The sequence below is a fragment of the Pyrgilauda ruficollis genome, unplaced genomic scaffold (assembly GCF_017590135.1).
Source record: "Pyrgilauda ruficollis isolate IOZ18807 unplaced genomic scaffold, ASM1759013v1 scaffold19, whole genome shotgun sequence".
Lineage (NCBI taxonomy): Eukaryota > Metazoa > Chordata > Aves > Passeriformes > Passeridae > Pyrgilauda > Pyrgilauda ruficollis.
The window spans coordinates 6,760,186-6,785,718 of NW_024518095.1; the positions used below are offsets into that span (position 1 = coordinate 6,760,186).

General features: G+C 38.7%; 1 protein-coding gene across 2 annotated transcripts in view; it reads left to right on the forward strand.

Annotated features, from left to right (window-relative positions):
- The first annotated feature begins 227 nt into the window (after positions 1 to 227).
- The window catches only part of LGR5 (leucine rich repeat containing G protein-coupled receptor 5), a 91,803-nt gene continuing 66,497 nt past the window's right edge, over positions 228 to 25,533 (forward strand). Inside the window, exon 1 of one of the 2 annotated variants that reach the window (XM_041465686.1) lies at positions 228 to 603. In XM_041465686.1, the coding sequence (XP_041321620.1) occupies positions 249 to 603 (355 nt within the window). In that variant the 5' untranslated portion in view covers positions 228 to 248. The remainder of the gene's footprint in view (positions 604 to 25,533) is intronic. The other variant, XM_041465688.1, reaches the window with a different exon arrangement.

Below are 25,533 nucleotides of genomic sequence, written 5' to 3' on the forward strand. Positions count from 1 at the left end.
GGCAGGGTGACCCACTGCGGCGCCCTGCGGCCTGACCGCTCCGCCAACGCCAGCTGGCGGTCCGAGGCGCGGAGGGCAGGCGGAGGGCGGCGTTCCCCCGCTCCCTCCTCCCGCCCGCCCGCCGGGCCCGCGGCCGCCCCCAGCTGCGGCGCGGGCAGGGCCCGCTGCGCTGCGGCGGGCAAGGCCGGGGCGGCGTCAGCGGGCGCGCGGTGCCGGCTCCAGGGCTTTAAAGCAGCGTGTAAGCTGAGATGCTACCACAGACAGCGGCGCGGCGGCGGCGGCCGCAGGAGCTCCTCGAGCCCAGACGGGCGCCCGCCTTTCGCCCCCGCCGCGCCCCGGGGCATGAGAGCGGCCGCCCCGCGGCTCTAGGTACCCCCCGGGCCCCATGGCGACGACCCGCGCTGCCCGCGCCCTCCTGCTGCTGCCGCTGCTGCTGCTGTGCCCGCCGGGGCTGCGGCGGGGGGCGCGGGGCGGCGGGCAGCGCCCGCGGGGCTGTCCGGCGCCGTGCCGCTGCGAGCTGGACGGAGTACTGCTCCGCGCCGACTGCTCCGACCGCGGCCTCACCGCCGTGCCCGCCAACCTCAGCGTCTTCACCTCCTACCTGTAAGTGCGGGCGGGCCGGCCAGGGCGCAGCGGCGGCGGCGGGAGGGCTCGGTCCGGCCTCGGGCGCTGACAGGAGGCGCTCCGTGCCCGGAGAGAACACCCGACTTCAAATAAGTTTCTAATCGCTTTTTAATCAGCGGGCGCGTTGTAAAGCGTTTATAGTTGTCTGGCTATCGCGGTGCCCGATCCGGCGCCCGGAGGATCGCTGTGTGATGTGCCGTTTGGAGGGTAATTAAAAGCGATTGCAACAGCAGAAACTCGATGCGATCCTCCGGGACGTTATCTTCACCTTTGCTTCCCGGGACAGGGCTTTGAACTGCGGCCGCCGCTGATTTAATCGTTAACAGATCTCCCCTCGGCTGGAGCGAAGGCAGTGAATAAAGCGCGCTCCCGGGATGCGGGCAGGGCGCGGGGAGCGGAGTGCCGGTGTCCAGACGCAGGTGCCTGTGTCCAGATGCGGGCTCCGGCCGGCGCACCCCGCCCCTCGGGAGGCTCCCCGGGCCCGTCTGACGGGGCAGCCCCGCCGGCGCGGCTGCGCTGCTGCCGGGCTGCGCTGCGTCTCGGGCGCGCCGAGTTGCAGCGTGTAGGGACAGAGCCGGCGAGAACGGAGAAACTCTGTGTTGGCAAAAAACCCACCCAAAACCGTGCTGAAACTTTCTTTGTTTCCTTATTTTGCGCTCAGTGTTCGTCGTTCAGCCTCTCGTGGTGTCGCGTGTTGAAAGTGCTGATGCTCTAAGTGTTCCTTTGGTGTTCTCCTTACTGATTCCATAGTTTTTTGTGGTTGCATGACCAGTAGGTTGTTAATTTACGGCTTATATCTTGGTACCCAGCATAAGTATGTCTGGTTTTGAACGTGCTTGTCCGGTCTCCGTATTTTGACATGCTGTTAACATGCTTGCTACTATAGTTACTGTGGAGATGGTTTCACAGCGTTGTGTGTCTGGGGTACTAAAGTGATCACTCTGGGTGCACTTCTCATGGTTAGTACCATGCTTCAAAGGACATAAAACACATCTTACATCTGAAAAATAGAATAAAGTAAGCCAGAAATTGATTTCCATGCAAAGTATAAACATGAAAACATAGACAAGGTGGAAATTAAGTGCAACCAACCAAATCTAAGTATATATTAGGGGAAAGCCTAATGTAAAGAAAATAACATACATTTATAAAGTGGGTGATCAGCTGAAAGACCTTTGTTATATACACTGTGCGTGTAAATACTATTCTGAAGTTTTTCTTAAGATCAGTTTTAGCTGATTTCATCAGAAATGTTTCAAAATCAAAGCTATTGATAATGTCAGGAGGCAGGAGTCAGCAGTCAGCATTACTGAACGACCACTTACAGTAGAGCAAAATTTTGGCCATGTGTGATAAAGAGTGATAAAGGTACAGTCCTTAAGATACAAGGTCTGCCACTAATTCCAGAAGTATCAGGTCCCGATTTTGGGTACAGGTAAGATACAATGTTTTCTGGTGCTTTGGAAAACCATAAGCAGAAAGGTGGATAGTGATGTTCTAAAGGCATACATAAGCTGTACACATCCTGTGTTAAGAAGTAGAGACCCTAAATTCCTCACTGCTTGGAGGAATGCTAAAACCAGAAAAACATGGGATAATCTACTCTTTGACTGTTTTATGAAGAGAGCATATGTGTGGTGATGTCAAAATACCATTGCCAGGGTTCTTCTGCCTCTGGTAACCTGCTTCTTGGGAGGATTGTGATCTAGTCTGCCCTTTTGTCTTTAAATCCTTCTGTCCTTCAGAAGGAATGTCTTTCTCCAGTCAAAAATCCTCTGTTGTTCAGTAACATACACCCTGAAATGAAAAAATGTTATTTGGACAGGCAGACTTTTAAATGACCAGGACTGCATGCAGGCAGTATAAAGTATGAAAGAGTAGTTCATACACATAGGCAGCTACACTTACTGTTTTCCAAATTTGCAAGGCTGCTATCCTTGGATTGAATAATTATTGCCTAATTATGCAGAATGGTAGCTCCTGCCTGCCTTCCGTAAGGAACTGTCAGGTCTCATTGTCTGTAGATGGCTAAGCAATGGCAAATTTTAAAACATGCCTGCTTGTTATAGGCATGTTTGCCTCCCTGAGCTTGGTAAGGACCAATCAGCTGCTTCTTGATTATTCTTTCTGGTTTTTTTTTTTTTTTCCCAAAAACCCAAAAATGTCTTTTTCAGCTGTGACAATTTCTACCTCAGATCAAAGCAAGAGATTAGAATTGTGTACTCACCGTTAATCTCTTTCAAGAAAAAAATAATCTTCTTCAGTCAGTTCTGTTCTTGCACCATAGATATATCTGACCAAACCCAGTGTTTAATACTACCTTGGATTAAGTTTGAGCTTTTAAAGTTTTGGGTTTTTTGGAGTTTTTTGTTTTTTTTTATTTCTAAACTTTTTATCTTAGTTTAACACTCACATAGGAGAAAAAGGTTTTCTTGGTCTGCACTGGAGATGGTGAGAGAAGTTGAAATGCTGAGGCCATTAAAGATTTGTTTTATTTTGAGGCAAATGTCTATAGAGCATGATATATTATGGTGACTGAATTTTGCATGTACCATCATTTTTTTATGATGGTGTTCTTGCAGCAGAGCTAAATGTACTCTACAGATGGACTTTCTACAATTTTCTCCATTCTCATTTATAATCCCAGGCAGCAATTCTTTCCTCTCATCAAAAATATTTTTATTTATGATTATGTGTCTGCTGCCATGAACTGTTAGACTTTTTAAGAGCAGGCAAGGAGAATCCATGAGTTTCTTTCCACTCCTTTTTCTTAATTTACTTTTAGGCTAAGTAATGTATTTGGTGTATTCAATGCAACTCCTGTTGACATAAATGAGAATTCCATGTGCTGATGAAGGGCAGGACTGAGTCTCTGTTTCAAATTAAGAACAGGTCACTTTCCTATCAGTTCGCAGTGGAAAGAAGAAGACAGAATCTACAGGTCTTTTGCACATGAGACCCTCATTAATTCTCAAACCAAACCCATGAGTTAGTGAAATATTGTTACCATTTGCTGTGATGTGGAAAATTGGAGAACGGCCTGTCCAAAGTTAGAGGTAAAGTTTATGACAAAGCCAGCCATTAAAGAAATCCTAACTCCATTGTTTAACCACAGGCTTGTCCTACTTCACTTAAATAATTACTCCTTAAAAATTGTGTGAAATCTGGAAACTCCTGTTCAAGAATATTTAATATTCTAATAATATGTAATAATATGTAATATTCTAATTTAGTAATGAAAATAAATTTTCTTTTCAATCTCATGTGATGACAATATAGAAGACAGCATTTATAGATTTTTAGGTTCTTTGTTTTGGGCCTGGACAATACAAAAAAGTAAATTTTTTATAACTGCCAGGGCTGTCTAACAATTTGTATACTATGTTTGTGATCAAAACCTGTCAATGATAATGTTTGCAGAATGTTTGCAAAATGTTAACATCATAGATTGACAGAGACATGCATGAATACAAATATAAATATTGCAGCATGTTGCCTTTTACATTATAGTTTACTTTAAAAGTTTAAATTTAGGTACATTGTAAATATGTGTGCTAACACTTGGTGAAATACGAATCATATAATTTTTTATTTTTCATAGAAATAATTTATTAAGAAAAAATACTTCTCAAAACTTTGATAACATTGATATTATTACAGTAGAACCTATGAAGAAGATATCAGTGCATATTATAAGGTTTCAAATCTATCAATCTTCAGGTAAATTTTGTTCTTCCACTTCATTCATTGCTATGCTATAGTATTTGGTGGTTACTGTAGAGCACAGTCAAAAAAAGACTCTGAAAGTGTTTAAGACTACTAAACATAAATAATGAAAAGAAAAAAGAATGCAATGAACCTGAATGAAAAGATTCCTTACTGTTTTGAAGGTGAAGAAGTATGTTCCCTGAAATTAACAATGCTTCTGACATAAGAAATATAATAATTTCTGTGTCAGGAATACCCAAAATCATTAAGAACAATCCTTCGGGGTAAATTTGCATGTTTTTAGTCATTCTGATCTCACAGTACAAATTCAGGTCTTGTCTGTGTCTTTATCAAAGGTATTTTGGGAATGACCATGGTTTTTCAAGGAGATCAAACAGCAGCATGAGTTATGAAGTGTCTCACACCTTCCAGATTCCTTGACAAGATTTAGGAGTTATATATTTCATAACATGTCTGTCTTTTCTTAGGAAATACTTCTTTACACAGCTACAAACTTTATAGACCTTAAATTCATTAATTGTCATGTGGTTTCAGTTAGTAATCTGAATCTTGTCCTGATTGAGGATGAAGGTGAATCCGGGTTCTGGATTTAGAATTTAGTGCTAAATCTCCCTTTTGGAAGGAAACGTAACATTTCCTCTCTACTCGTGGCAATAGCACATATGCACAGGTGAAATATACCTGTTGATAAATTAGAGGTAAATAAAAACTGAAGAAGTAACAAACTACGCAAAGTATCATGTTTGCCAGTTTTCAAGAGATTTGCTTTAAATTTCAAAACATAGTGTGTCAAGTCAAAGTCAGTTTATTTGAGAAAAATTTCCATTGAAAATGTATTTTGAAATATCCTTCTTCTCACTTGAGAATACAGTGTTAAAAATAACTCTTTACACTGCTTCCTAAAGAGCCTTTTGCTGCTCTGGAAGAAAAAAGGGCTCTCACACATTACCTCTCCCCTTTAGCATTTGCTCTGTGGAAACACTGCATAAATTGGCAGGGAAAAGGAAGCAGTGTTTCAACGGGGAGAGTACAAGGCGCTGACAGAGGGAAGGCACCTTCGCTTTGGTTGGTGTCCGAAGCACATGGGACAATCGGCCGGGCAGAGGGAGCCCGGCTCCAGCTGAGAACGCGTGCACTGGGCTGACCTCCCCAGTCAGCGTGCCAGCAGAGATTACACTTCCCTCAAGTGCTCCTTGTTAACCCAGCCTTTGCTGCAATGTCATTTGTCTTTCAGATGCTTGAAGTTGCTACCAATCTTTCAGTAGTCCAGATTGCTTTCTTTTATTCTGTGTGTTGGCCAAGATAATATTTCATCTGCGTGCACTGCTTTCTTAATTCTCTGTTGGCTATTTAAATGGTCATGATTAATACAATTTATGGTGTTTTCCCTGATTTCCGTACTTGAACTGTCCAGCAGATCTGCTTCTTTTCCCAGTTAAAATCATGGTAAATAAGGTGTGGTTCCTTTGACTTTGAGTAAACTGATTGAAGGCAGAACATGATGTGGTGTTTTTGCCATACCAAAACAGCTTTAGACTTTGGTTAGAAGAAAATACCCTAACATCTTTTAAAAAAATATGATGTGATCAAAGCATGCTTACTCCTCAGAGATTTAGCAATTCATGTGGCAAATCCATATGCTTTATTCTCTGTGCTGTTTGCTGAGAAAACCTGAGAATGTCCTGTACAATTTTACTGATCAGATGTGAGAAATTTATCGCCTGGAGAACCATAAAAGAAATAAATGTGGTAGGGGAAGGGTAGGGCCTGAAAAGATGTTGCTGACACTTGCTGAAGGAGTGCTGTCTTCTTCTGTCTCTCAGAATTGAGGTTTAAATTTAAAAAAGTACAAAGATAGTAGTGAACTGTTGCAATTGTATAGGATGGCAACTCATGGTACCCTTGACTTAGTCCTAGTGCTTTTTTTTATTTTCCTGAAAGTCTAAGGCAATACCTGGTAATTTTTGAATTAGAGAACTTAGAATGAGTATTAAAGAAGCAGCAGCACCCAAGTAGAAATATTGTTCTGGAATGTCTTTGCCATTTAGATGAAAAAGACCCCCAGCCAGCGCATATTATACTAAGCACCAGCAATCCCTGGATCTCTAAGCAGTAATGAAATGGGATTGCAGTGCAAGTTCCCAGGAACTGGTGCAGTTTTATCCGGCTTTGCTCAGACAGTACATTCTGTATCACCTTCCAGATTTATTATTTTGCTGTGTTTTACTAATTTTTAGCTATGAGCTTTGGGTTTTAGGGGCTGTGGCCACAGCACTGAGGTCATTCGCTGAAAGGACAAGTTATATTTTCATGTCTAGTCACTGCTGCAAAAAATAATTAATCTGAAGTGTAGTGTTATCCAACAATGATAATTATAATAATCAGCCACTCCCAAACTGGGACTTTATTGGTAACAAATGGGCTCTTAGTTTGGGTCCAATTGTATGATTTGGCTTCAGTCCTGCAAATACTTATCCAGATACTTAACTTCAGTGTCAGGAATGGTTCCACTGAAATCACATGTGCAAATGTTTGTTGATCAAGGCCTTTAGTAATTCTAAAACAATCATCCCTTTCCCATGTATCAGCCCATTTGTGGGGAATAGCTTCATTAAGCTGTTCTCCATCACTGTCTCATTGCACAGCCTAAAGCATTATGTATATAATAAATCATTTAATACCATTATTTTTCAAACATTTTCAAACTCTTGGACTGATTTGAATATTTAGTTTTATCTGGAATGCACCATCCTCCAACAGTATTAAATTATGTAGCTGCAGTGAAACAATTTTAAGGACATATATTGATTAAAAATTGCTGAAACTTTGTGCATTATACTTCAGGAGTATAGTTGGCTTTGTACAGGTGATACAATATTGTGTGCATGGAGATGTCTGTGCATAGACAGATGTCAGACAAATTTTTTAAAGCATCTATCAGTCTAAAGCAGCACAAGCAACTATAATTCCCACCATACAAAATCTCTCCCCACTTTTGATGACACTTGATTAATTGTTTTCTATTTTGTTGAGAGTAGTGAGAGTAGCCATGCTTAGTGAAATTACTAAACTTAAGCACTAATTACTTAAGTAATGCAGAAGTATTTTTGGGGTTGGGACTTAATGTGCATAATGATTGTGAATAAACTTAACCCTTTTTTTATGCTTGTGTCGTACAGATTTTCCCATGAAAAGTGTACAATAATTTGATGCTGTTATTTATGAAGGGGAGGTAGGAGGTAGAAAAGTGAAGCTGGTGTTTGGTACTGCTACTTTTTTTTTTTTTTTTTTTTTTTTTGTTCTGTTAGTTTCTTCACCTAACACTTCAGCCTGTTTTGCTTGAGGATAGAACAGTTAAAGCACTGATATTACACAGAAATAGGACTTTCCTAGTCCTTGTTTCTGCAGCAGTAGGCATCTTATGATGCCAGTTGTACCATGCCTTCTGGATCCTGTGATAATGAAAATGCTAGTGTAAGTGAATGAAAGAACAGATGTGAGATGATGTCAGCATCAAGGGAAGTGTAGCTGCACTGATTTGGCATTCACTGAGTTGGTAAATGAGTCTCTGTGTACCCTGAGGGGAGAAGGTCACAGCTGGCAAAGGAAGCAAGTAAGATAAGACAAAGTTCTCTCTCATCCGCGATTGAAAATTACATTTTCCGAGCCACCTTGATGAGTAACTTGCCTTTGAGCTTGATCCTTAATCAGCTTGGTGTGGAGGCTGCCTCAGAAATTAAATATTTCTCCTGTTGGTCTCACATATGATGAGGCTGCATTTATATTTGTAGTGGAGGGTGAGACCAAGTTTTCCAGTGTCCAGAAATAAGATTTATCCTTATGAAGAGACAGAAACCAAAGTTTCTTAAACACCCTAATTCAAAGAGGTTGTCATTTTGGAAGCATGAGAAGACAGAAACTGCTTCTGGGAACAGGGACTATGATCAATTAGCCATAACTGGGATTTAGGTAGGGAGACCTTTAAGTTTTTCTGCTCCTGGATATGGTAATTTATGGATTCAAGTAAATCATGCAACTTTTCTCTAGTCTTACTCCATATATGTGATGCCTGGGACAACTACCTACATCTGAATTAGACTAATTTGGTGGCAGCTGAAAAAAGCTGGAGATCTGTAGATTAAGGTCCTTAATTAGGTGCTAATTGTGAGTATGACATGGTAAAATAAGGGAGATCCCAAGGAATTTTCTTCTCTTCTAAAGGGTGTATGTCTGCCTTTCAGTTTTGCTCCTGGCTGTCTGTGTGACCTGAATTCTGTGATATATAAGTTTCTTATTGGAATAAGTAATGTCTGTGCAGGCATCTGAGAGTAATATTTGACCTTCTGACAAGGAAATACAGGATCCATATGCTTGGTGCAATATGGCAGTATTGCCTGCACTTGTGCTGAAGTTGTGCAAAGACAAGGAATTGGAAGCAGTCTAAAAGAGGTGCAGGTTCAACTTCATGACCTGACAAGGGTCTCAGGGAGTACATTCCTGTCCTAGAGTGTCCCTGCATAAAGCCTCACTGTATTGGCTGTAACCTGCAACAGGCACACACAATTACAGGAAGCTTAACAGAGCAACAAAAAGTACATGGAGAACAAAGAGACAGCAGGTTGCTTGGGAATCTGCCTGTATCGATGCCGTAGAGCAGTGGCATGTACCTCTCATCAGGCAGCTCAACCAATTTTAAACATTTTAAACTCTCCGGAGAAGTGGCACTCTGGTCTAGCGCTAAATTCTAAATTCCCAGTTCACATTTGTGCATTATGTATGCAGTAAGACTTTGTAGTGTACAGTTCCTGTGGCAGTTATTATCAGAAACGTTTGTTTCCTTAGTGGAGATAAGACCTGAGGGTATAGTTGTGGTGGGGTGAAGAGTAACGGTGTGCAGTGCTGTTGATAGGTGTTTTTAAAACTTGAGTGTGAGGCACTGTGGAAGAGTATTTGGCAGCAGGAAGAGGGTTTCATGTGGTCTTTTCTAGGCCTAGCACTGGAAAGGGACAATGTGGAAGCTCTTGATCAGAGAATAGCATCTGGGAAGACTGTTCCTCAGCATATGGAGACTTCACTTTGTCTCATACCTGCACATATCTAAAGTAGTGTGAACTGTCAAGTGCCAGAACTGTACTTCCTTCTGACCAAGACAGAAGATGTGAAAAGAAAGACCAGGACAACCCCTTTGGAATATCCTAACTACCTGAAGGCCAGAGACAGTACAGAACATAGTTAAACACATTCTTGGAATCTTGAGGTACACGTTTTTAGAATAAAAAAATGTTTACTGAATATGCACTATGATCTCAGAAATGTTTGTTATCCCACAGCCTTGATGAACAGCACCTGGGCTAACCTCCTTTTTTTCTTATCAGAAACCCTGTCTGCTCCCAGGAACTAGTTCTGCCTAATGAGCTCCTGTTTTTTAATAAACAGCCATGGAAACTTATTTTTCTTGCTTGAATGACAATTCAAGTGGAACAACATTTTTGCTATCAAACTTTCAAAGAAAGTTTCCAACCCGAATTGTGACCACGATGGAAAATTACTAAAGCCAACTAAAGCAATTACTAAAGTGACTAAAGCCAGCTCCCTTATGGCCCTATAAACAGCAGTCCTAAGCGAGACCCTTTGAGCTCTCCACATTCACAGCAGGCTCTGACCAGGAGTCTCCCTCTGTGTGAGACACCTCTCAGAGCCAGCGAACTCTCAAGTTTGCTATACTTGGAGGATCACTGCCAAATGCCACCCATAGAACCTGGGTCAATATCCCCACTCCTTGAGGCTCAGAGCTTCACCTGCAGAGAAGATGCAAAGGCATCTGATATGAGTACTGCACTTAAACAGGAATTTTTCACAGATCTATGCCTTGTACATACTCCTTTAGGTGTTTGTGTGACTGTGACTATGCTATAGCAAATGTGCTATGAATGTTTCTCCCTTTGATTTTTAAGTGAGTTATGTTCATAAGGTAGCTCTATAAATGAATTGCTATTGCACTTATAGGAAATTCTATTGAATCTTTTGACAAATTGTTTAAATTAGGCTATTAAGTGCTGCTAAATTTAAATGTGGTTAAAATCTTTAGGTGCAAGCCATTGGTCAAGTCTAGGGAGGGCTAAGTTTGGCAGGCAGATTTGCTCTAAACTTTGGGACTAAGAGGAAGAGTCTCTCTTACTCCTTTTAATCCTTACCCTTTTTTTCATCCTCAGCCTCCACAGAGATTTTTATTGATTTTTAGATTTTAGTCTGATATTTCTCTGTGTGCTTTAACCATCTCGTTAGCAGTAGAGTGAACCTTGCCAATGAGCTTTGTCATGCTTTCATTTTAATATTAAACCTGCTTTTGCCAGAGATTCTTTGAACAACCTAAGACACCCACTAGTGACACAGATTTTTGTGTGCCATTCCATGTAGGTAAATTAGTAGATTTATGCCAAGGAAGACTTCATGTAGTTTCTGCTGTGCTTATACTAATGGAACTAAGTTAATTGTGTGGAATTGGTACTGCTAAAATAAATTGAATTTGAAAATTTTGAAGATTTTGAAAAGTATTAATTAATATAATTAAATTTAAACCTTTGCTTTGGTTTTAAAGTACCAAGTCTTGACAGAAAACCTTCTATTGTATCATTTTATCCATCATTTTGTCCATCTTTTTGAAATAAACAAAAGTCAGTGTTTTCTTTTGAAAAAAAAGATTTTAAGGCATACCATTGAGTGATCATTATTATTGCCTTGTTTGCATCAGGATGCAGTCTCTGGCCAGTGAGTTGTGTTGTGTCAGGGAGTTGTGTCAACTGTACAAATTTTGCAGGAGTTTCAGGAAGGAAGGAATTTCTTTTGTTTTTCAGTCCTTTTGTGGCCATTGTTGATAGCATTAAGTGAACAGAGCAACAGTTTTTTTGGAGGATGTTTACACAGTGCTGTAGTACATTCATTGCACTCATAGGTAGGAACAACTGTCATACCAAATAGAGTTATCAAAATCACACTTCTGTACATATTGGTGCCTCGGCTGTTCTGCCTTCAATGGCTGTCTCTGGTCAATTTGTGAAGAATCCCATAAACCTGAATCCAGATGCGGTCTGTTTTCTACATTTGTCATCAATCATGGATACGGCGTCTTGTAGTCATGCAGCTCTATGCTCCTGTCTGTCTTTCCATAAAGCAGTGCTGGAAGAGCATCAGATTTCACAAGGAATTTGTAATATCCAGATTTACTGGATGGTACTATTTGCAGTCTTGTATCTCTGTGTGGGAAGTCTATAAGGAAATGCTCCCTTCTCTCAATGTGCTGCTGGTTTAATCCCTTCTGATAAGGGTTTGAAAACTAATGAGGAGCCAGTTTGGTCCCCAGTGAAGCTAGAGCTGAAACTCCTTTCAATAATGTGGATGGAACCCCTGGTATGTCACAGTTAGTTTTATTGTAGAGGATTCTGTTGGGATGTGATGAGTCTAATCTAAGGGAAATTACTCACTCTTTATCAAATATCTCCATGTGTTGAGTACACAAGCAGATTTTTTTTTTTTAGTATTTAGTGAATGAGTAATTACCAGAGTAGTAATTAATTGTTAATGACATTCATTAGTGGTTTGGATTAGCTTCGCATGGAAAGCTTCCATTAAGTTGTGTTCACAGTTTTTATAGAGCATTATTAAGGTGTTTGTTCAATAACAACCAAATGAAAATAAGAAATCTGTGAATCATCATTTAACAATATGATTTTGGTAAATGGATGGATGTCCCAGCCACAGCAGAATTATAACAGAAGGACATAAAGGAAAAAAAATACACCTTACCAGCAAAGGATTATGTCTATGTTCTTTCATTTAGTAATATCACTGCTAGTGTTATATATATATATATTTTTTCTCTACCTGTAAATGGCTTGTCAGAAGAAGTTCCAGAAATTAAAGGACTTAGTAATTTAACACTTATTAGCAGGTTTAGACATTAACTGAGTGTTCCTCTATGCTGCTGAGTCTGTTCATAATGAAATTCCTTGGGTCACCACTAACCGATAGGACGCTTTAGAAGATGGGTCTAAGGAGTGAACAAAGCAGCTGGTGTGTCTGTACACTGTTTAACTCTCAGAGCAGGTCCTGGATCTTTGGGGAAACTGAAGTCTTCAAGCAGAGTGACAAGCAAATGCCCGAGTCAGTCCCCTCAGGTGCAATTAGAGCAAGCCTGTTGCTCCTGCAGTGACCCTGGGTGCACTTTGGGAATGCACAGTCCAAGGCTGTGCAAGCTGACCCGAAACAAACAGGGCTGCACCAAGTGGAAGAATGACAGAGGACAAAGGGAGTTCAGATTTTTTCTTCATACACTATGGCACAATTATTGATGAGGATGAAATATGAGCTGGAATTTTTCAGTGCTTTGAGTACGAGATAGAAGCTTTGAAGTTGCATCATAAGATGATTCTGCAGTGCTGCTTCAGAGCATACAATTCTTGAGTTGGTATTTTAATCATGTACTACATGTATCTCTTCAGTTCTAGTTAAAAAAGATATATTGAATATTTTGTTCTGTGGCAGGGCAAGTATAAAGAAAGAACTACGGGGATTGATTTCAGTAATACTTGATCTTAAAAGTGTAGAAAGAAACCCCAGCAACATTAGTTTATGTTCTCTTTTATATCATTCACCAAAATAGATAATGCAGACCATTAAAATTAAGAGTTTTATTTCCTGTGAATATTGGTTTCATTTCTTTTTTCATAATATTCTTGTTCATGCAGTTGTCTCTGCCAGTTTTAGTAAAAAATGTGTAATTAAATATTTTGATAGGCAAGATAATGGTTATATTTACTCATGGCATGACATCATAAACTAACTTTAAAATTATTGTCAGGCACTCAGAGAATAAATTAACATAATATTTTGAGTATTAACGTATAAATTAATGTTAGACACAATATTGAATGGACACATATTCAAACTGGACAAATGAAAGTGCATGTTAGGCCAATGGAATAATATCCTCAAATGTATGACATTAAACAGATATGCAGTTTTCTGTGAATAAATTAATAAAATACAAGATTCCTGCTATAGAGAAACAAGTCTGGGTAAGTATATACATAAGGCTGAGTGATACTAAAATGAATAAAAGGTTGATTGCCAGTTTGAATACCTGTTCTGTCTCTCATGCTACTCTATCAGTATTTCACAGAGCATGTGGTGCCATTGACTGCACTACTTACAAAGAAGAATGCAACAAGGGATGCTGGAGTAGAGTTTATGCTGCTTCTAAAATTCAGGAGCAGAGGTGGCTGGAGGTGTATTTTACTATTTTAAAATATTTTCCTTCGTAGGTTACTTAAGACAGTGACACAGCTCACAAAGAAAGGCCTTACACTGCTTCTTAGAAAAGCAGTCAGCTCATGTATAGATAGGGAATTGTTCCACCAATCAGAACTGTCAAACAGAGAATTTGAAATGTCTTTGGCTTCTGAGGAGGTTTGCCATGTACTGCTGTCTCATCCCACGGGGGCTGGAGGCAGATGAGGGCTGATCCACTCCTGCTCAGTTCTGTTAAAAATGACGGTCTGTCGGAACTGTACATTTAGTTCAGCCGTTCAAGTCATTGGCTATTCTCGGATCTTAAAAAAAATCTATGTTCTTAACTATCACATGCAGAAGACATGACAATATAACTACAAGCTTTGCTAGCTCTAACTAAAGCTCACCAGTAAAATTATTTGATTTGTTATACATACTGTGTTTTCTGGAGACATAAGTGTAGGCTAATGCCAATGCGTGCATCTTCAGGGTAATGATTTCAGCTGCAGTGCTTCTCTGTAGTGCAGTGCCTCCACACACTCTTTAAGTCCTATCTTTCAACTGTAAAATATATTAAGATACAAAAATTAGTGGTTTTTTCTCAGTATCTGAATCTTCATTCTGTCAAAGTGGAAATACTGCTCAGCTGTACATTAAATTTTTCCTTGGATCCAAAGGTACCTGTGTTCATGGGAGCCTGGCAGTGACATTATTTTGGATACAGCTGTTGACCTAGCTGGTTTGTCTGGAAGGAAAGATGGATTGTGCTGTAACTGGGGTGACATCAGGCAATCAGCTGTGGAAACTATTGCCCCCATATCTTCTGCTCCCTTCCTAGTACGTCTGTTTGCCCTTTGCGTCTCTTAGGTGCCTACACAAATTTTATGACCTTTATTCTTACAATCTTTAATGCCTTACACCAGAAAATAAAGCTGAAAAGCTTTTTCAAGCTTCTCAGATTGCTACTCCAGCTCTAGGAAGAGACTTTTCTGAAGATTTTTGTAGCTATTGAATCTGAATTAGATGTCTTATTTTTTAGGCATTATCTGATAAGATAAAGAAGACTATTTCCTTTCCAAGTTGCACTTGATGGAATACATAGAGATACTGTGTGTGCCTATATAAAGGTTGGGAAAGAGCTTCTTGGGATATGTTTAAGCCTTATAATATTTATTTTGTTGTATGCTTTTACAGTAAGTTGTTTGGGATTTTTAAAATTCCTTTAAATTAAAGTTCTCAAAATAAGTAGTGAGTGTCTAGTGAATACATTTTTTAAAAAATTATTTACTTACCAAAAGGAAAAAAAATACAGAGTAATTGAAATCAATGCCATCATTGCAGAGACTACCTTTGAGAGCCAGTTTGTTCTTTGCTCTAATTACTCTGCCTGAAAGAACAACAGAGTGAAGACATTGAGGACATGTAGGGTTCAGTCCAAAGATTGTAACTGAGGGTATGTAATGAAATCTTACAGCGTTAGTGCTTTAGTGAAAGATATGGGAAAGAGAGAAGGAAAAAGGTGATTTGTATGCTTTATTTTGTGATATGTTTAATCTATACCCTTTCACTTTTGGTCCCACAAGCACAGAATTTCATCTTTCAAAAGGAGAAGAAACGAAAATGGACTCTTTCTCCAAGCTATGAAAGGAAACAGATTTAGGACTGGCTAGATCTGTGGGGAGAAAAAACTAAGAAAAAGTAGACCACCAAAAGTGAACTTCCAAGGTGCCAGCATGTGTGCTGACTCCTGAGAGTCCTGGCTCAAATGCAGTTGATGATTTTGCTTAGCAGGGCAGGGTACTGGGAAAAGAACTTGCTTTCTGCAGCAGAATTCCCTGTGTAGGAGTTACTTGTCTTTGCTAGTTAAGTTTCTGAATTCACAGAATTGGAAGAAGACAGTGCTCAAAGTTTTCTGAAAGATTGGAGTTGGAAGAGGAAACTCAGGAAAAAATTTGCTTCCATATTAAGAGTCCCTCTGAAACAAAGACACGTTTAGACATTCATGTTGGCCTTCCCCTCCCCTTGGAGCCTGTTGTTCCCCCACTCCTGCTCTGGGCTCCATTCAGCTGTGCTGACTCAGCTGTTTGTTGGACTGTGCTCCTAAACAGTTCTGTGAAATAGTCTAGTTTAAAAAGAAACACATTTCTGGTTGAAAAGTATGTATCTGATTTCACTGATGCACTTTAGAATGTAGCCACAGAAACAGCCAGACCAGCGGAGCTGAATGGACAGAGAACATTTTGGGAGTTCAGAGAGCAGGTGAAGGGGATCAGAAAACTTTTCAAGCGCCCTTGCACTGGTTCAGGTTCCTATGCAAAAATGACCCTACAGAAAACCACAAGGACAGGATTTTCTTATCTTTGATTTAGTTTTAGTCATTGGATCACTAGCAAAAGTCTTTTCCCTTGATTAATTTGGTATAGTTAATGAACAGTTATTTTGTAAAAATGTCATTGGCGATGCTTATAACAGACACAAATATAAATTCTTCAGAGTATTCCAGATAAATCTAGAATTTAGCAAAACTGAGCAGACAAACACTCTCAGAGGATCTGAGTTCATTTACAGTGCTTCAATTATTAGTCAACCAAGACAAAAATTTTCAACCAGACATGTCTCTAAAAGCCACAGTTCTTGAATTTGTGAGTCTAGTAAATGTGAAGTATATACACCAAATTTCAGATATATACACACAGATAATTTCAAAATAATGACCGGGTAAAAAGCTTTTTCCTTAAATAAGGAAAGAATTCCTTTTTATTCCATATTGGAGTATGGGCTAAACATTTTTGTCTGCCTAGTGGCAAACTTCACCCTAGATATATATATAAATCATGAGCTTATAGAGCACACAAGGCCACATTTAAGAAAGTGAAAGATTCATCAGATATGACCTTACCATTGAAAATGTCACCTCACTCTCAAAAAGCCATTAAATATGTCATCCAGAACAAATAATTAACATGGATATTAGTTATTAACCCTATAGAAAGAAGTATAGCTTATATGTATATACTGGATATCTTGCTACAAAAATAATTCTATTCCTTTGGATACCATAGCGCTATTATGATACAATAACAGAACAAAAGCATTGTAAGAAGTGATTGCAGCATTTAATTTCAAATATATTTGCTGGGTTTACCATATTCCATATGCAGAAAGGCAATATTCTCTTCTGTCTTCCAGCTGCCATTGTTTGCTGTGAAAATCAGCCAACCAAATTCTGTATCCACAACCAATGCTCGACAAGTAAAACAGATAAAATTACAGCAATCAACCAAATTAATAAAAATAGGTTATCTTCTCATAGTAACCCTTCACCAAAAAAAAAAAAAAAAAAAAAAAAAAAAAAAAAAGGCAAACTTTTTTTTTTTACAAAAATCCCCTAAATCTTTCAATTTTATGTTTTGCTTTTCTAAAATTCCAGAATGTAAGAAATGGTACTCTTGGGACACTAAAGACAATGTACTTTTATAACTGAATTATCTCAATATGAGTCTCTTACAGTAGTCAGAAACTGCACTGTACATGAGAGATACAGCATGACAGCATTCATCAGAACTTATTTTTGTTGCTAAGATTTGTATTTTAACATTTTCAAGGCAGTTCTGTATTTCTGGATTATCAAATATCAAAACCCTCAGATACATTTTAGAATCATCACTGTCTATATGTACTTAACATTATAAGAAACTATATTAAACGCATAACCAGGTAAGTACAGCTGTGTGTTTCTCTTATGTGGTGTTTAAGGCAAAGAAAACTTATATATGCTTCTGTAAAAAGTGTTTATTAAAACTGACTTTGTTTTACAGTTTAGCAAACTCTGCAGGTAGCCTTAAGAGCCTGCTCAATTCATTATCATTAAATCAACAACCAGATCTTCTTTCTGCCATTCCCTGGCAGGATTAATGGATTTGGGCATGATTTGTGTATTTAACAGTGAAAGCTCATGCTGGGTAAGCTAGCAAGCTTGACTAATTCTCAGTTGTGCTAACTTCATAAACCTATTTTAAGGTTTTAACTTTGACTAAAGATTAAAGATAGTGACACATGCTACTACCTTTGAATGAATCTAACATGATTATGGTTAATAAGTGTAACTAAAACATCAAATATGTATTGTACGGTATGTGTGATTATATGTATGATACAGGTATTTTTCAATATTTCGGGGTTTAAAATGAGATTCTACAAAACAATTGATGTATTAATATTAATTAATATATATAAATGCATATATCTAAGTGCTTAAAATATTAAATGATACTTTTTAATTACAGAATTACTAAACTCTGTAACAGAAACAGATAATTTCTATTTCAAAACAACTTACACCTGAATCAGAAAAGTGAGCAATTATTTTATTTGATCTAAAGCTGCTTTCTCAGCAAACCCATTTTAACTCATCAAGCATTCCAGTTTCTATGGTTTTTTTCAGCTTTTCAGACAATCCTAGAATCAGTATTCAGAAAAGCTTGAAGAAAGGAGAAAAGAGAGGAAAAAATATTTTCAGCCTGTCTGACAAGACTACATAAAAAGCTTGTGATCAAAGGATCTTAAATACACGTTACTGGTGTGACAAACAACATTTTTGTCCTTTTATTAGATTTATTTTCGTTCTGAAAACTGGAATGGCCAGAGTATAGTTCGTGAAAGAAAGCTGGCAGGGTTGTATTCTTTGATTCCTAATTAACACCTTCAGTCTCAAAAGAGAACTAACAGAAATACCATAAAATGTTGCAGCTGCATTGTTATTCCGCTTGGTTGGTTTGTTAAAAGTCGGCTGGGCATTGGCAGCTGCAATAAAGGAGAAGCTCAATGGATGTTTTGTATTGTGCCCACTGAAGTGAAAGAAGGCAACCATTTTATTTTCAAATGGGCAGCTGCATAGTGATGTTTAAATGGAGCTAAATGTGAGATTTACTGTTAATTTATAGTAATTGGTTATAAATAAAGTGGCCATATAGCTTGGCTTTTATCTGTTAAAGCCATAGAACACAAACTGAAGGGGGGAATGAGTTATGAAGGGTAAAAAGTGAAGAGTAAAATACTAGAGTGATGAAAAATGCAGTTACTTAGAAGGAGCAGTGGTATTCAGTTTTGCAATGTGATGCAGCAGTCACCTTGGAAGCAAGTATTCAAGCCTTCTTTAGATAGTGCTTTGAGAAGTAAAGGTAGGCATCCCTTTGTCCCAGCGTAGAGGAAACCAATGTTTTAATGCTGGGATTAGAACCAAGTTCAGCTCTGCCTGGAAAGCCCAGGCTTGTATTTTCAGTAGTATAATAAAGGAGATGTTGAACTCTGGTCAGATAAATCTCACTCACATTCAAAAAAAGCAATTAGGGAAATATGTAAATCTAGATGTTTCATCAAATGCTAGCTAAGGGGTTACCAGTTCTTTCCTTGCACAATGACTGAACTAAAGAACTTCAGTGTCTGTGTAAGAACCATTGTCCCAGCCCCAGAGCCCGTTGGAAACCGAGTCCAGACTGGTCGTGGGAAATACCTACATATTTGACACAGGCCCCATTTCTGAGAGAAAAGGGGGTGGAATAGAAAGTATGGAGATTTTACTGTTGCATTCTAATCAGCCATGATCTGCCTAATTTGCTTTGATCAGGAAGATAAACTAATTTTCCTATAGGCTAGATAGAAGTAATTAGCAATCCAATGCTTTCATGCTTTTCTAAAGGGTAAAGAAAAGAATAGCAGAAATTGTAATGGTGGGAGCAAAGTACCCCTTTTTGGCTCATCTGAAAACATTGTTAATTGAAAATAGGATGGTGCCATAGGAGAGAGGCCCTGATTAAGGTGCTTTTTTGGGCTGGGATATCATTGTTCACCATGATCTATAATGTTACTCAGCTACATGTTTCTGAAGATTAATTTCACGTGAGTTTTTGTATATTTAGCTTCTGTTCTCTTTTATGGAAAAAGCATATTCCATGTAAAGAATACATTTGCCATTCTGAGTATGGGGTTTCATTTCACAAGGTATTTTAATATCTTTTTCCACAATTGCATTAGAATAATTCAGTGGTTCATTAATTTCTAGATCTGCTGCTGCCATAAGACTTCAAATGAGGGTTTCTGAGGCCATAATAGTGAAATCAAAAACTTTGTAGCCATAGCCAAAGCCAAATTACTGGATATCCAGTCTCCTGATTCTGTTAGGTAACAATTGCATGGTTCTGTGAGCCTGAACTGTGACTGACATGTGCTGTGGTGTAGTATGCCTCAGCTGAGTTTCCTGGGAGCTGTCACTTCTCCTTGGCTTTGGCCATTCTACTTGAGTATAAATCAAAATATCTTGCAAAAGTTTCACAGTAAACCCCTTAATATGCAGACATAATGGCATGCTATCTTTATCCTGGCAAACTGCTCATTCAGATCTTACTGAATTCCATAGGCTGCAGAATCCCTCATTTTTAATATCTGTCTTCCCTACATTTCCTCGTCTTTATATGAATTGATTCATTCAACAGGCAGTTACAACCAGCTTGCTTAATAATTCTGTCCACCTACCTCTTTGTATTTTCAAAGTTTTATTTAAAAAGTCAGATAAGCTTAAAGACTCTACTTATTTATCATTTATGTTACAGTTGTATTGCAGTCCACAACCATAACTGGGATTGTGGATCCACTATGTCAGGAACCGCTGAGGTATAGGGGCAGGCTCTATAAAAGCTTTCATGGGGAAAAAAAAAAAAGAAAAGCAGCTATTGGTGATGAATGGGAAAAACATTTTATGGTGTGGATAGAGAAACAGGGGCATGTGTTCTATCTCAAAGACGCTCCTATTAAAAAAATAATATCCTTTAAAGATGGAGTTTGGAAAATTAATTTCCCCTGCCAGCAAGATGCATTGAATAGTATTTGGAGGGAAAATAAAAGCTCTGCTCCCGTATGATAGCAGGCTTAAACTGAAATATATAACAAATTTTTCTATTGTTTTTCTACATCCTAAAATACATTGACATTGTGATAATCTGCAGTGTTTGTATTCCAACATATGATGGCAAAAGCTATGTTAGTTTCCATGTGAAAACATGTAGTAACAAACATTAAAACTGATGTAAGGGTTATAAAAAAGTAGAAGCGTTCATTGAAGTAGCACTGAGAGTTGTGTTTAGCCTGGGAATATTTATTTGTTTTGCTTAAGGAGGCAGCAACCCCTCACAGATAAAGCATTAATTTGATATTCAAACCTATATTTTCATTTCCTTATTGCATTGCTTAGTTCCACAGCAAAATTGTCTCCCACTCCATAGTATCTTCAACTCTTACTTAGTAGTTAACTCTCTATGTTGTTCCTTGAAAATTATTGCATAATTGAATATTGCTGTACAAAAAGGGCAGGAGGGAAAAGACAGCAAGCACGTAATTCCCCCCACCTGTTGGCAATAAACATCCTTCTTGCATATGGGTGGGCAGAAGTTGCTCCCCTGGCCCTCTCAAGAGAAGACATAGCAATTCTGTTTCAGACTTTTGAATTACATCACTTTTTCTGTGGGATGTGAGCTACAGTTTAGATTCCTACAGCTGTTATTCTCAAACCTGAGGAAGGACTGGAGATTACTTTTGTGCCTCTTTTTCAGGTGCACAGAAATATTAGTTTCTTAGATTCTTAGAGTTTTTTGACATGAAAAGCATGAGGAAATCAGATTATCTGCAGCTCTTAGAGGAGGAAAACACTGACTCTAATTATGAATGTCCTTTTGCCGTAGTGTTCTGTTTGTTGTGAGGCTGAACTATTACCACTTTCTTGTGCTGATGTGGAAATAGACAATTGTCAAAATGGTGCAGAAAAACAGTTTTACAAGTTTCACAGTTTTGCAATATCACTCCTAGTCCTAAAGAGCTCAACACATGTATGAAGTCAGATCTATGTAGGCTTTTTTAGGAAGATATGTGTGAGCTCTGCCCTTGTTCTGAGCCATCTGGAAACCATCAGCAAAGCACTGAGCCTGACCTTACCTGAGCACTAACCTTACCAAAAAGGATGGTTTTTATCTGGAGACACCTAAGAAACTGCATGGGAGAAAAACTTGTTCCACCTCATTGAGCCTAAAGGAGTCTGAACACAAGATAGAAAACTGCATGAAACTGGACTCTCCAAGCTCTGCTTTCAGGAAACACATTCTGATTTACAGAGATGAAAGATTTCAAAACTGTTTTAATTGTTTTTACAGCCTAAATCAGATTCACCGTCGTTAGGGTTTTACTCATTTTTAGTAAGTCCTCCTTACTAAGTTTTGTGTATTTCTAAAAAGACTAAGCTTCTCCCTTCCAAAAGCACTAGTGGGAAGGATAATCTTTGTGTATCCTGGTGAGGGTTGTCCAGTGATCCCCAGGCTATTTGAAAGTTTTGTGTATTTCTAAAAAGATCTACCTATTTATATTTTATAAAAGAATGCCCAACAAACAAGCCGCAAGTCTTAAAATGTCCTGACAAAAGTAAAGACAGCTTCTCACTTTTCCACATAAAGAAAACTAGTTTCTTTCACTAAAAGAAAAGCTTGAATAACCAACCAGGCATGACAGTATACTTCTGATGTCAGAAAACCTGTGTTGGTGCAGATTAGGAATCATGTTTCTTCATTTATTTTCCTTGTTCTACCACTAGTATAAATACTGTAGATACTGTGGATACATTCTAATTCAGTTGGTCACCCATACCTGCCTTATGGCATTTAAGGCACTCCAGGTTATCTGGGGTGTCTCCATAGGGATGTATATGGTATGGGCTCTACAGGAAGTGCATCCTCTACTATGCAAACAGCGTTGGTTGGGAGCCAGGCAAGTGATCTCAAGTGATGAACCACAGCTAAGACAATCTGGCAGTTTAGTTTACTTTTAGTCAGCCCAGAGCCATGGCATGGTTCCCCCAGAAATCTTAAAGACACACAGAGAATTACAGTATTGTTAACACAGTAACCTGTGTGAAGGGGGAGATTTGGAGTAGAAAACGCCTTTTTCAATTTGTGTGAAAGGCTTCATATGAGGTTTACAGTGAGCTGGGCTGAGTGTGGATGATCTGTTATGCCATATCCAAGTTGCAGAAAGTGTTCAAATTTAAATTACGAGGTTTCCTCCTTTGATAGGAAAAAAAGTGTGGGACATTCAGGGAGGGTGAGGGTTGTCCAGTGATCCCCAGGCTATTTGACCTTGACATTCACAGTAAATTTTCTAATATGGTGGAAAGGTCTTTTTGTTCAAACAATGTGATCTGTCTGGATTGGGGGATATTTGACCGGGGCCTGAATTTTTTTTCTTTTAATATAAAAAATTTTGACTAGCATTGCATTACTGGCATCTCAAACTTTGCCTAGGGTCTCCAATGTGTGATGTGGTTCTGTTTTTCTTCTTTTCTTTCGTGCCTAAACATTTTGACTGTACTATTTCAATAATAATAATAATAATAATAATAATAATAATAATAATAATAATAATAATAATAATAATAAATACCTTATGCCTGTCAAAGTAGCTCATTCCTTGGCTCTGGTTTAAGGTATTGGATACAAAATGCCAAAAAAAAAATTTACCTGGGATTTAAGAGAAGCCTAAAAAATGTTTGTGTGTGCAAAGGGCACAGGTTTTGAGGGACTAATGCCTGTACATTAGCTTTATTTGGAAAAAGTTACATTCAAATTGTATTGTCTTAAAATAAACACAAAGCTCTATGTAACATGTTAGAAATTATTAAACCTTTGAAGTATACTTTTAAGTATATAAAGTTTTTATAAAATATAATAAATTATGAGTGTTTAATAAGGATTAATATCAATTTCTTGTCTGTACTTTAAATATACAACAAACAAAAAACTTCTGACATCTGCTTAAGGGAAATTTTGGACTGTTTCATTAGATGAAGCAATCAGGTTGCGCTTTAATCAGTTTCTTTGTTGAATTAGAAGAAACATACCTTCCAGTCTTAAAATAGTAACATAATAGTAAAGTTGTCAGTCTACGGTTTCTGTTTGAACTGATTACACTTGATAAAAATAACAAGCCGTGACAAATAGTGAGGGCTAGGTTTCAGTAATTCACTGAAGAATGTCTCTACCAAGTCTTTGTGGCAAAAATGTCTTGTTTGCAGGACAAATGCAGAGTTGAAATAACAACCCATGAATACCACTGGTGAAATGGCTATGTACACAAGGTGAATGCTAAAGTTTTCCCTTCTGAATGGACCTTTTAATCCAGGCATTATCTAGGCTCTGAAAAAGTCTTCAGTGGCCTTACGTACAGATTAATGAGAAAATCTGAGACTCGGAGTTGGGCTATTTGCAGAAACAGTTTTCAAGATTTACTGATGGTTGACAAATGCCATTTAAGCTTTCAAAGCCATCAATATGCTATTGAAAGGGATTTAGAGGGAAATCCTCCCACTATAGAGAACGAGGACTTTGAAGGATCTCGGTGGAAGCCCTTGGTCTCGCCACCCCTTGAAACCTTTCACTGGCTTCCCTCAGCATATAGAGCCCTGAAACGCGTGGCTATGGGAAAGGGGGGGTGGCCCCTTTGAAAGGCGTTTGTATGTAACTGAATGTGCCAATCTGCTTTTGTTCAGGCATGAGAACTGAATAGAAGTGTTTCCAGAAAAAGTCTCTTGTGCTCATGATCAGTTTTTCAATGGGCTTTCTGCTAATAGATTTTTAATATGGGAGCTGGAAATGGTGAAATACGAGTTTGAAAATTCTAGTGAATTGAAAAATTGCCCAAGAAAGTCTCTCTGCCCTATAGCATTTGTTAACCATGCAACCATATCCTTCTCTAAAAGTGGCTTTCAAAGAAAAGGAACTTCATACATTATACATGTGGCAAGACAAATCACCTGAGTTTAATTTTTTGAAATAATGTTCTGTATTCCACATTCTAAAACCTTTATTATTTCTTTTCTTTGGTTATTTAAAAACTCATTTTCAAACCATATGTTTTTATTTAAAAATATTCATCATGGCATTGAGTTAGGGAAAAATGATTATGAACCTTAGATGATCATGGGTTTTTTTAGTTAAAGGCGTTTTAATTTAAGATCAGGATGGCTTAAGTCCTTGCTTTTGCCCATGCTGTTCAGAATCAGCAGGATTCAAGTTGAAAATTCTGAATAGCTTAATAAAATTGTACAAATGAAAAAGTGGCAGAACCTGCTGCACAGTTCTGGAAAAAGGGATCTCTGGTGGATTATGCAAGGATATACTGGGGCTTTATTCCTGAAGTTCCTGGGAGATTTGTGGTTTTCAGTCAGAACAAATGCCCACAAAATCCCCTCTGTGTTCCTTTTAATAGCAACAGTATTTATGCATGTAAAACCGTGTGGTGCTGTCTTCCAGCCTGTCACAAGTATGTGAAAGTCGAGATTGAAATGCCAAGGCCATGACTGAGAGGGCATCCTTCACCTCTAATCTTGACATTACTCCCCACTTGGGACAGGAGAACAAAGCCAGGATGTGAGCTGCTGTAGTCTCTTCATACCCAGTGTGTGGTGTGAAGAACATCATTGTGCATCCCACCAACTCCAAACTCCTCATGAAGGGAAAGCAAGGCTGACTGGATTTTGCAGAATGTGGAAAACAGGACAATACATCTCAGCAGAAGACCTGCTTCTGCTAAGTGAGTGCTTTGACTTCTGTCCCATATTTCATTTCTATCTGCACCATTTTCATGCTGGCATCGATTTTGCCACCATCTGGGGAGGGAGAGCAGCAGTAACAGTGTGTGACAGGTACTGTCTTGTGTGAGGAGACCAGTGGTCATGAGAAGCCAATGTCATGTAGCAGTTGGGTGTTGTGGAGTTCATCTGTGTTACTTGTTCATTGCAAAGCAAATGAAGCCTATAGGAGAGCTTCCAGATTGTCTAAGGCTTCTAGTTCTTAAAAA